Here is a 12,165-nt window from a genome sequence, read left to right on the forward strand (position 1 = left end):
TTTCAAAAAAAATCAATTTAAAATGTAAATATTATTTACATTTTAAAGAAATTTTTTACATAGTTTAATCTAAGTTATGTGAAGTAATTTTTTTCTAAAAGTATTTTTTTTTACATTAAAACAAGTAAAAGTGCCATCCCTATCAAACATACTAATTACTGTTTGGATGGATTTTGCCAGACTATTTTGCCAGACTATAAGACGTCCAACGAGTTAAAAAAGTCCATGAAAAAGAACTATTGATTAGAGTTAAGAAGTCATTTAATACATTCTTTTCCAAAGACCATCTAGGCTGAATCAGTGAAAAGTTTTTTTCAAGATGGAAGCTTAACAACACTGAAGCACAAAAAGAAAGAAAGATGTTTGCGAAAGACAGCAGTCCTTGGGAATGGGGCATTAGACATTATCTGATAAAAGGATAAAATTTACTTCGACTAATAGTTATCCATATTGGAAAAAAAGACTTTTTATGATGTTCCAGATGTATTAGGACAGGTTTTTTGTTATTTAGTAAAGATTACTTTCTGTCTTCAGTTTTTATACTAATACTAACTTTTGCGAGAAGAATGAGGGTGTTACTTTTAAGTTTCAATTCGCCTCCAAGACGCATGATCACATCTTCGTGTCCTTATTCAGGTTTTAGATGGTTGGGTTTTATATGGTCGTTTAAGTAACAAGTATTAACTAAATCCTTTTATATAAGAAAAGATATAATACACAAAAAAACTAGATCTTCTCCTATGGCGTTCTTGCAAATAAACGTGATTTAGAAAAGCATTTTCTTACCATTTACTGGCATGACGAGTTCTTTTTTGACGTGCAACTGACGTAGATTGATATTGCATCTTTTTTGCTCCAGGCTTTCGTAAAACTCAGCTTTAAGGTCGGGAGAGAGATCGGCGTTCAAATTTTCATCCTGCCGTGCTGCTTGTGCTTAATGTAAAAAAAATATTTCTAAAATACTAGCAAAATTTTTGGAAACACCTGGCTTTGATCAGGACCAAGACAACTTGTTACTCTCTAATCTTTAAGTTATCTTCTCTTGATTACACAATCAGAGTCTTCTCCGAATTACATTACTACAACACTAAAAGCCCTTTTAAAGCACATTACAACAATAAAAGCCCTTTGAAATGCATAGAGTACGATAAAAACTGCAAGCTGTATGTAATAAAATAAAATGCGTCTTCTGTAAGGACTTGGATGACGTATTTACGGAGTTGTTTTAATCCGAACAAAAGCCTGGAGTGATTTTAAAATATTTGATGTCTTTTAAACAACAAAGTATGTTATGAATTGGGAAGACCACTTTTTGTACTTTAGCAATTTATGTAAACATTTTCTTACCTTTTAATGTCGCGTCGAAATCTGTATTGAACTGAAAACATTGTCTATTTTTATTGCTGTTTCTTTGCAACTTGTTATCGCCTGGTTTGTTATAATGTTCGGTTGAATATTGGATGCTCATGTTTTCAACTTGTTGCACCAGTTGCCTATCTTAAGGAAACAAAATGCGAAGTTATAATAAACCGTACCCGTATGCACTCTTATCCAGAATTGAAATTACGAACTCTTAGGAGTACTAGAAAATCCCTAAGGAAGAGGAATAATGCACAGACTTTCCTAATAAGAACAATCAAAAAATTGAAACAATTCATGACAAGAAAAAGTTTTAGCTGCAATGTCCTTTAAACGCATCAGGCAATAGTACTATTGGTTGTAAGTGATCGGTATAAAGTTTTCGTGTGATTTTAAGGTTAGACTCTTTTCTAACGTCAAAAGAATTTGAAAATAAATTTATATTACATTTTTATTGTTTAAATATATTTGCTGCAACTATTCAAGCAATTATGATCAGTAGAACACTGACTTCCAATTTGGATACTGTTGTACTGCATCTTAAAAATTTAAATCTTTGCACAATTTTTTTTTTTTCTTTTATTTTTGCAATAAAACTTTAAAGCTCTTTTTTTTTAATACCATGATAAAATGTCAATATTTAAGCTTTAATATCTTGTCATTATTGTAGCAATAATGTCTAATTATTACAAATCAATAATGACACGAGACAATTGTTTTAATTTATCAAGCCTGTTTTCAGAAACAGGATTGATAAATTAAAACAATTGTCTCGTGTCATTATTGATTTGTAATAGTTCATTTTAGTAGATTTAAAATGAATGTTTTGGCTCACCATTTTTGCCATTTTTTCAACCATTAAGAAAAGGGCCGGGTTTGTCATAACAGTTCAGCTTAACCATATATATTCTGATGCTTTTTTTAATTTTGTCATCATGAAAATAAGCAAGGCTCATAACCATTTAGCCACAGTAAAAAAGCAAACAAATGGTAAGGGTAAAACAACAAAAGAATTTTGTATTCACCTTTTATTACCTAAGATTATTCAACTTTGCTAAATATCCCTGTAAACAAAAAACAATTTTTAAAACTGTATTTAAGTTCGTAACTTTTTATGGGTATGTGTATCATGTGGTGAAGCTAGATTATGTAATCATTCTAAACTAAAAAAGAAATTTTGCAGACAAATATAATATGTTACTTAATGACAATCATGTATCATTGAATTTCTTAGTGCTAAATTATAAATGGATCACTAAAATACCTAGCACAAAATGTTTGTTTAAGTGCTCCTATTATATCTTTATTAATAATAAAACTTTAATAAAGTTCAAATAATTGTACATCTTCTTCTAATGATATTAGTCCTATTGGGTTTATGTCTCTATATGTTAAGTGTGTAATTCCAGTTGAAGATTTTGTTGTAAAACTTACTGATTTATACCATTACACCATGCTGAGCTAGTAAGTTTACCATCTTTCATATTCCAATTAATAGATAGATATAACCATTTATTTAGAGCTCCAGTATCTGCTTTAGTTTTATAACCAATTATTGGCGCCCCGTTGAAGTCAGGACCACTTCCAATAGATATTACCATTACTACTATATAATATAATACCACTACTCTTATAAATTTTTTACTTAGTCGACTGAGTGGAAGTTAGTTTGACGGTTCACGTTCAAAAATTAAGGCTCCGTCAGTGGGCTACTCTGTGTCGAGGACACTGTTAGGTAAGGAGTTTGGGTTGGGTGGCACATCTGTCAAATGATAATGCAGTTGTTCTTAAATTTAATAAGAACGGAAATTTTTTTGAAGAACAAAAGGGTAAAAGGTCACTTGATTTTGCTTTTCAGTATAACAACAAACTTTAAAAGTTTGCAAATGTCTTAAACCAAAATATTTTTGGTTAAAGGCATTTGTGCAACTTTTCAGTGCCTAAAGTTTTGAAACTTTTTAATTAGATCGAAGTTTTGCTTTTTAGCTGCAGGTCATAAGTCTGATAAAACATTGTTATATAGATGGTGTCGCTCTACAGTCGTACTTCTCTAAATAGCTAAGTGAAGTTCTTATTTATCAAAAATTGTTGAATTAAACTTAAACTATTGATATGTAAGAGAAAGTCATTACGTTCGATTGCCATGGTATAAAACTATTTTAAGTTTTTTTGCCTGCTGGTTTTAATTACAAAAAGCTGATTTTTCTTTTTTTTAAGATTGGAATTGTCTCCTTAAAAACAACTTTACCCTAATGTGTTTAAAATGACTTTGACTGTTTTAAGGTTATTAGGCATTTTTAGTTGTTAAGCATTTTCTAAAGCAGCATGGTATATTTTGCTAGAGACCTAATGAGTTTCGTGTTGATTAGGTTTGTAGACATTAGTTTTGCAGAATGCGGCCTACACAGTCCTAACTAATTATAAAGCTCTGGAATCGGAATGAACATTGTGGAAGTTCATCAACCGCAAATACTTGATGAGTTTTATCTAAGCATTCATCGGACATTTTTTACTATCAGACTAGGCCAGACTGTAAAATATCTGTGTCTCAAGACAGTCCATATCAACGAACCACTGTTTAGAGATTAGAAATAAATTAAATAAAATCTTTTGCAAATTCAAGATAGACTGAATTAGTTGAAAGTAATTTTTGAAGGAAACATTGACAACACTCAAGCACAAATGCAATGAGGTATTAGACTGTGTCTACAACATATTTGCTTTAAGAAAAGTCAAAAACTTGATTTAAAGTTTTTATATGCATTTTGAAAGGAATTTGAAGAACTTTATTATTCTTTCTGTTATTTCGTATTTTTTCTTTCTAATTTTTATGCTAAAAATATTTTTTGTTAGACAAATGAGAGTGACGGTGTTCTGTTTAAGTTACAACTCGTCAGCACTCAATAACATCTTTGTGACATTGTTCAGTTTTTAGATGAATAAGTTCTTATTGTTCTTCTAAGTAATAATTGTTATTTAAATCCATTTAAGTAAGAAAACTTTTAATATTCTGAAGCACAAAAAACTTTCGATGTTAAGGAAATTCCAAACATCAGTGACAATCGCTCATAGTGTTTTGAAGTTTACCGTGAATTAGAAAACCATTTACTCACCTTCTAATTGTTTGGCGACTGCATTATTGCCGTGAGGCAGATGTAGATTGCCGTGAGGCAGATGTAGATTGCCGTGAGGCAGATGTAGATTGTCGTGAGGCAGTGTATTGGAAAGGTCTTTGAAAGATTTATTGTTGTTGAAGCTCTCATCCAATGTGATCGCTCCTATTGTTTAAAGAAAAGAAATAAAAATCTTAAGTGACAAACCACTCTTTAGGCAAAACCTGGATTTTGCCATGACAAAAAATAATAGAAAAAAACTGAGCATAATTGACTGCTAGGACTAAATAGTCCTTTCACTCTGAAAACGATTTTAAATCTACTGGGAACATTTGTTTTGAATGATGTTGTAAGTGCAAACTCAGTCGAAGCTCTGTTTACCTCGGATACAATCTGATAATAATATATCTTTGAAAGAAAAATATATTTATCATATATATTAATATTTATTACATATACTAGTAAAAATGCTTGTTAACAAATTAATCCATCCTTAAAAAGAAAAAATAAAACTAGAACTAAAGAGTGTGTTTTGGAAGCCGAAACAGACTATCGAAAAACCTGCTATAAGGATACAAAATCACATGAAAAAGATAAGGACTTGTCGTTTTGTTTTAGTGTGACCATGTTAAAAGAAATATTGATAGTTTTTTTTGAAATATGTTAGTATTTGAATTGTGTGGAAGCAACTGTATTCAGTGGTGGAAACAATTGAATTATGTAGCGTCCTAGTGGCCTTTAGCAAGAAATTTTAGTTTGAGGGGTTTTATTTGTTAACGTATTTAAAGTACATTTGTGCAGTCAAAAAATATCTTGACCAACTTTATCTAAAACTTGCTTATTTACTCACCTGAGATGCTACCATAAGAAAGAATCAGCAAACTGTGATTGAAAGGCAATAAGTAAAAAGAATGAAAAAGGAAGAAAATAAAGCTTGAAAACAAATGTCAGTTAGTGTCACAGATCTATGCGAAAAGAAAACAACATGGACGTCTGATTATGAATAAGCTAAAGAAAAAACATATGCTATTAGGCGCATGTTGGTTTCCAATTACCTGTCGTACAATTTCGTAGAAGGACAAGGTTTTCAGGTACAAATGAAATAAGTTATTCCTCAGTATCGTATTCCGAGTAGAACCACTTTTTCCCTCAGTATTGTGCTATGCATAAAAATTTGAAACGATAAAAGATTGATCGCATTATTATTGAGTTTGTTAGCATGCCATCCTTTTTCTTTCCTATCGACATATGGTCTTCTCGCTCACAGGATTCCTATAAATCTTTTTGTTTTATATATTTAACTGTTGATTTTCAAATACCATCATACACACTGGAGAATAAACCGTTTGTGGCTGTGTCACATACAGGTGAAGCAATATTAGAATCTCTTGAGAAGTCAATTAAAGACTGGCCGTTACCGAGAGCAGTACCAATATACGTTTTTCGAGACAATGGAAGTAATATGAGAGCAGCTATAAAAAAGTGCCATAAACTTATGAACTTACCTTGCTTTGCTCATACGCTTCAATTATCAATTAATGATGCAGTATTCGAATTTGAAGGGATAAATAGCATGAAAACGAAATGTACAAAAATCATCTCGTACTACCATCACAGATTCAATCTCAATTGTTGTATGCACAACAATCAATTTCAATTGTTCTATGCACAACAAAGGTAATTAAAAAGAGATGAACGTGTACTCATTATGAGTGTATCAACGCGTTGGAATTCAGACTATTACATGGTTCAACGCCTTATGGAAGAAATATCATATTAACATCTAATTATCTATATTCCTTGAACTATCTTACAGTTTCTGTACTATTTTATTAGGCTCAGCAAGATGCAGCTTGCCCGTTGGTAGATCCCTGGTAATAGTCACTTTAATGCATACAACCTGAAATGCTGGCAGCCAGTTTATCAAAGCTTCGTGAATTACTCAATGGACTTCCAATAGTACCAGGTTAAGGACCAAAACCAGCCCAGTCTCAGCACTTAGTCTACACTGGAAACATAATCAACAGCCCTGTGGGAATCTCTTGATAACATGATGAGAGTAGCTGCAATCAGCGACAATGTTGCTGATGTGTCAAGTACGAGTGCGCTTGATGATGATGTGAAGGCATATTTGAAAGATATGGCAATCGGGCGCAATCGTTGTCCACTGAGATGGGGAAGCTAAAACAAAATGTCAATTTTGTCTTGCTAAGCATGCTCAATTATTTCTGGCAATCTCAGCAACCAGTGTCAATTCAGAGCGTCTGAACTCAACATCTGGGAACATTATTTCCATTAAACGCTGCAATCTTCTATTAGAGCATTTAGAAGAACTTACCTTTCTTCATAAGAGTTTTTAGACTTTTAGCATTAGGATAAGTATGCTTTGTTGATGTTGACACTTAGTCTTGAGTTTTTTTTTGTTTTTTTTAATGAATTGAATGTACACACACTTGTTCGTCTAAAGATATTTAGATGAGAATACTTAATGTAACTTTTAAAGTTGTCAGTTACATAAAGGCCAATTAATAAAATTATTTTAATAACCTTGACCGAACTTAATTGAAGGTAAAAAACCTAATCTCGCACAGCTCTAGAGTAAATCAATCATTAACCATTTATTATCAATAAAGGAGCGTATTACTGGTTTAAAAAAAAACATTAAATAAGCAAAATAAGACTTTAATGAAAACCATTACATCTGCACAAGATTGAGATAACAATTCACTTGCTTTAGGTGATGAATTTTTTAACTTTACAGAATTTAGAACTCCGAAGATGAAGCAGAGCTGTAAATCTGAAGTAGAATGCAATCTAGTTATTCCATTTGCAGCAAAGTATTTAAAAAATTTAGTAGCTAATGATTCTGACAAAACTTTTGATATTAGAGTGAGTAATGGTAAATTTTGCATAGGTGACGCTGAAGTCGGTTTCTCCAGTGATAACATACAACAATAACAGTAGATGATAAAGAGTAAGGAGGCACTCAAGGTCTTTGGAAATTAATTACAATGAAATAGCCAAATGGAAAAAAATATATTAATGAAGATAATAAAAGTCATTCAGATATTTTGAAAAGTAAAAATGTACTAAAAAGAAATAACGACGAGGAGAGTGCAACTGCAAGAGAAAACGGAAGTTACGAATGGATAAAACCCATTTGGAATAAATCCAAACTGGTAAAGGTGTTAGAGCAAAAACAGTGACCCAAATGCCTTACTATGTAGACTTGAGTTGCTATTAGTTATTAAAAATGGTGATAACACAGGATTAAAGAATGAACTTGTTTTGATCTGTAATGAGTTGAAAAGGCAGCAAGTCTTTGATGCAAATTCTTACAAAAAAATAATGCTACTCTTATAAAAATATGTTTATTAGCAAAAAGCGCGGATTTAAAAAAAAGAATGGATTCTCTGATAGCATTTCAAGGATGCTGGCTAGACTATTTACGAGTGAGGGAGCTGGTATAGATGCTTTTAGATCATTGATGTTCATACGCTAGTGTGTTCATATAACAGTGTTATATGAATACACAAGCATACGAACATCAATGATCTGAAATAGTTAAATGCGTCTAAAGCGCTATTTCAAAATATATGTTGTATATAAAAATGTATGGCATAAAATGTAAGAAAAGTTGCTTAATCTGAAGGCGAAGTTTTAACTCTCCAAAATGATCGCAACATGAAAAGAGAAAGATTTAACGTATGTGGTGGTATAAAAACTGGATTTGTGAGCGCTTCTCCCAATAAATCTTTTTTAGTTAAAGCTACGACGCTTCATGACTCAAAGACTGAAGGTGGAATAATATCAAAGGCTGAAGGTGGACTTGTATTAAACTCTATTATTAACAAGCTAACTTTTGAAATGCATTTGCAAGATCGTCATTTTACTGAAACGTGGTACAAAACTAGAGGTAATATTGAATGAGGATCTTACTCCAAAAGTATGGAGTAAACTTGATAATGGTTCATACCATCATGATGTATGGTATCTATGTAATAAGGATATATCAACTTGCAAAAATATTTGTGAAAAATAAATGTTGGAAGAAATGGATAGCATTGATAATCCTGTTTTTTTAGTTTTTTTGAAAATATATTTATAGCCATTCCAATGAAATTTAGAATAGTTATAAATATATCTTCAAAAAAGCCAAAAATATAAAAAAACATAAAAATAAAATGTTTGATCTTTGCTCCGTTGATTCATCGGATTAAGCTCCTCCAAATATGTCTTAATTGGCTGATGTGTTGCATAAACAAAGCAATAGAAAATATTGTGACAAAGGAAGAGTTAAATTAAAAACAACGATTTGAATAGACGTACACACAATAACTTATCAACAGGTTATGTAAATAAACGATAAACGGAAAGTAGAAAATTTAATAACAACGACTGGGAATAGACGTAAACACGGAGACTTATTCAACCGTATATAAATCAATCATGAATAGGTATCGCAACCGAAAGCAAGAAAAAATTTTAAAAGCTCAAAAAAAGAGTTCTACAGGAAGAAAGGAAACTGAGTTTTACAGTAGGAGAAGGCAGAGTCTAAGAGAGGGAGACGAAGTTTTACGTAGAATTAAAAAGAAAGTTTTAAAGAAAAGTAAAAAGATAAAATAAAAAAGTAGTTTTTAAGAAACAGAAGAAGTAAAGAGTTAAACAAAAGTCAGAAGAAATATTGATTTGAAGTAAACGGAAGTTTAAGAAGATATTCGTTATAAAAGAGATTTACACATAATTGTTGAGATTTACTATACTAATAATGAAGAAAAAGCTGGTAAAGTAGAAAGATGGAATAGTACAATCAAAGCAAAAATGTGAAAATACTTCAGCAATAATTCAACTAATTTTTATATAAAAGTTTTGGATGACCTAGTCAAAGAATATAAAAATACTATTCATTCTTTTATTAAAGTGACTCCTTTTGATGCAAGCTTAAAGAAGATTGAAAGTATAACGAGAAAAAACTTCAACTCAGAAAAGTTTAAAACAGCTAAACCGAAACTAAACCAAAGTTTTCTGTTGGTGATATAGTAAAAATAAGCAAGAAAAATGTCTTCAAAAAGGCTTACAAAACAAAATGGATTGGAAAAGTGTTTACAGTGTCTGAAGTACAAATTACTAATCTAATCACATATAAGATTAAAGATTGTAATGAAAGTTTTATGAAGAAGAAACGCAAAAGACAAAAGAATATTTTTTTCGGATTAAAAAGATATTGAGAAAAACCAAATCAAAGTAATTAGTGAAAGGTATTGACTTTAACTCTTGGATAGATGATAAACATTTCTTCGACATTCCACCATAATAATTTTTATTATTTTTAACAAAAATGATATATTACCTTTTGTCAATACAACGCTTTATAGTTTATCGATTATTTATGTTTGCTTATATGGTTTCAATAGAGAAATGTTACTGTTCTGTTGCAATTATAATAAATGGTTGAAATCATGTGTTTATGGTTGAGTTCATGTGTTTATAGTTGCTTTTTTGGTTGAAATGAATGTGTAATTTAGCACGCTCGACTAACTCATTTTTATTTTTAACCGCCAATTAATCCATAATTTTATGGTTGCTTTTATAATTAAAATAGAAAAATTTGACTTTTCTGTAGCAATTTAATGCGTGGTTAACTTTTATCATTGTGTTGGGGGGGGGGGGGGGTCCAAAATTAACTTTTTTTAGATTTTTTGTAGTTTAACCACTTTTTCTTAATTAATTTTTTATGCTGATTTCAAATTTCACAATTTTTTTACTTCATTATTAATATTTAGCCTTCTAATTCAATTTTAAACAATTATTTTGTGATTATTTTCACAAAAAAATTTACTGTTAAGTTAAATGAAATCATCATTATTTTCAAATATAAGTGATGTAAAACACATATTAAATTTTTTTTCATTTTATTAATAAAATATGTTATCATTATGGCTAGTTATAAATAACACAAAAAATTAGACATGGCACATCATCAAGATAGTCCAATATTAATAATAATTGGTTTCGATCTCTATTGAAAGTGCAAAATAACTTTGTGGAATTCATCGTAGGTGATTGTGGATTGCTGTGATGACTTTCCAAGTAGAACCTTCAAATTAGTAGCATATTCTTCTATAGACATAAGACGGCGCTTTTTTGTATTTTTATCAAAAATCATGATTTTAAACAGAGTTGATTTCCGCGGCAATGACCTACTTGTATCTCAAAAATAAATCACTTCATTCTTCAATCGTTTTTGGCATTTTATCAGATCTTGCTCTTTTTCAATATATTCACTTACATCTGATCCACAAGTAAATGGGCCGCCTTGTAGTCTTAAACAAGTTAAAATAGAATTTCTCCTGGACACCTGATGTAAAGCTTGTTGTTCTTTTTTAGTTAAGCCGCTTTGTCTCAGCTGAATCTGTCGCTGGTTCCAACTGTATTCTATACTTTCATTTTTTCTAACAATAGGACCCATTTTCCGAAATAGCTCTAAATTACTTGAATCTTCATTTCTTAAATTATTTGAATATTGTTCCACACAGACGCTCAAGTTCAATATTATTTGTAACTGTTTTATCAACTCCAACGGCTTGATTAAAAACGTAATACTCATCAGGTAACAGATCATTGTTTCTTTCTCCAAACCCATAATGCTTTCCTCTTTGGTGTTGAAGAATTTTAGCTAAACTTTGCCGAACTATATTTGCAAGAATAATGCAATCATCAAAGTTTTTTGATGCGTATTTTCGAGCTACATCAACAACTTCTAAGCCATAATCTTCTTTAATGAGATTTTCAAATAGTCTCTTTGATACTCCTTGAACTCATGGCTCTTTAAATTCAAAGAATTGTTGATTTATGACATCATTAGATAAGCTTGAATGCATCTTGCTAAAGAATATTTGCAGTTTAGAATGCGTGGCTTTACCTTTAGTTTTACAGAAAAATGGTGAAATGACTTGCATTCCAAAAGTTGCTATTACGACTACAGTAACTATAAGGTAATCAAAATTCATAGAATCTCGGACTAAACAAGCAAGTTTATTTGTAATATATTCATGTTGGTCTAAAAACTCCTTAAAGTCATCCCAGTGAAAGCAAACTATAGAAGAACATTTCGAAAGACATTCAAATCGAACATCTTTAAATTCAAAAAGAAAAATATCTTTGATTTTACTCTGCATAAAAGTTTTAAATTCTTTATAATAATTCCGTGGTTTTTGAATAAAACTCGGACCAAACAAGTTTAGTACCCATGAGAGAAAGGTTAAGGACAACGTTTCCGTACTTTTGTTAATAGATATATCTAACAGAAAGCCTTTGAAAAGGTTATCCATATTCATTTCATTTTCAATTTGATTTAGAACTTTTTCAATAGCTCTGTCAAAACCTAAAGCTGTATGTGAAGTGCAAAACAGACGACCAGCAGGAATTTCTCTATCGAGTATATCAGCTGTGATTTTAGATATTCCTATATTATGAACAGTACTGTCAGTCATATGAACATCTACCTTCTGGTATAGTTCTTCTGAGGTGTATTTTGAGGTTTCCTGTAACATTTCGAATGTTGTTTTTATTCCATCAGCAATATTTGCTGTAGTTTCTGAAGCAATTGCTAATGTAGGCAAAGGAAAATAACATTCTCGTTTAATATGTAAACCAGAAGGTGCAAAGGTCCCAACATGCTTTCGAGTGGTAG

The 12,165-nt window shown here is 30.9% G+C and overlaps 1 protein-coding gene across 2 annotated transcripts in view; it reads right to left on the bottom strand.

Annotated features, from left to right (window-relative positions):
* Positions 1-12,165, bottom strand: part of LOC149880212 (uncharacterized) — a 37,251-nt gene that overhangs the window by 16,089 nt on the left and 8,997 nt on the right. For both annotated transcript variants that reach the window (XM_090070909.1, XM_090070910.1), the window contains exons 3-5: positions 4,473-4,637; positions 1,348-1,497; positions 787-933 (exon numbers count right to left, since the gene is read on the bottom strand). In XM_090070909.1, coding sequence (XP_089927035.1) covers positions 787-933; positions 1,348-1,497; positions 4,473-4,637 — 462 coding nt within the window. The remainder of the gene's footprint in view (positions 1-786; positions 934-1,347; positions 1,498-4,472; positions 4,638-12,165) is intronic.

Source organism: Hydra viridissima, unplaced genomic scaffold, assembly GCF_058129835.1.
Source record: "Hydra viridissima isolate aposymbiotic clone 2 unplaced genomic scaffold, HvirCarnegie_v1 scaffold_13, whole genome shotgun sequence".
Lineage (NCBI taxonomy): Eukaryota > Metazoa > Cnidaria > Hydrozoa > Anthoathecata > Hydridae > Hydra > Hydra viridissima.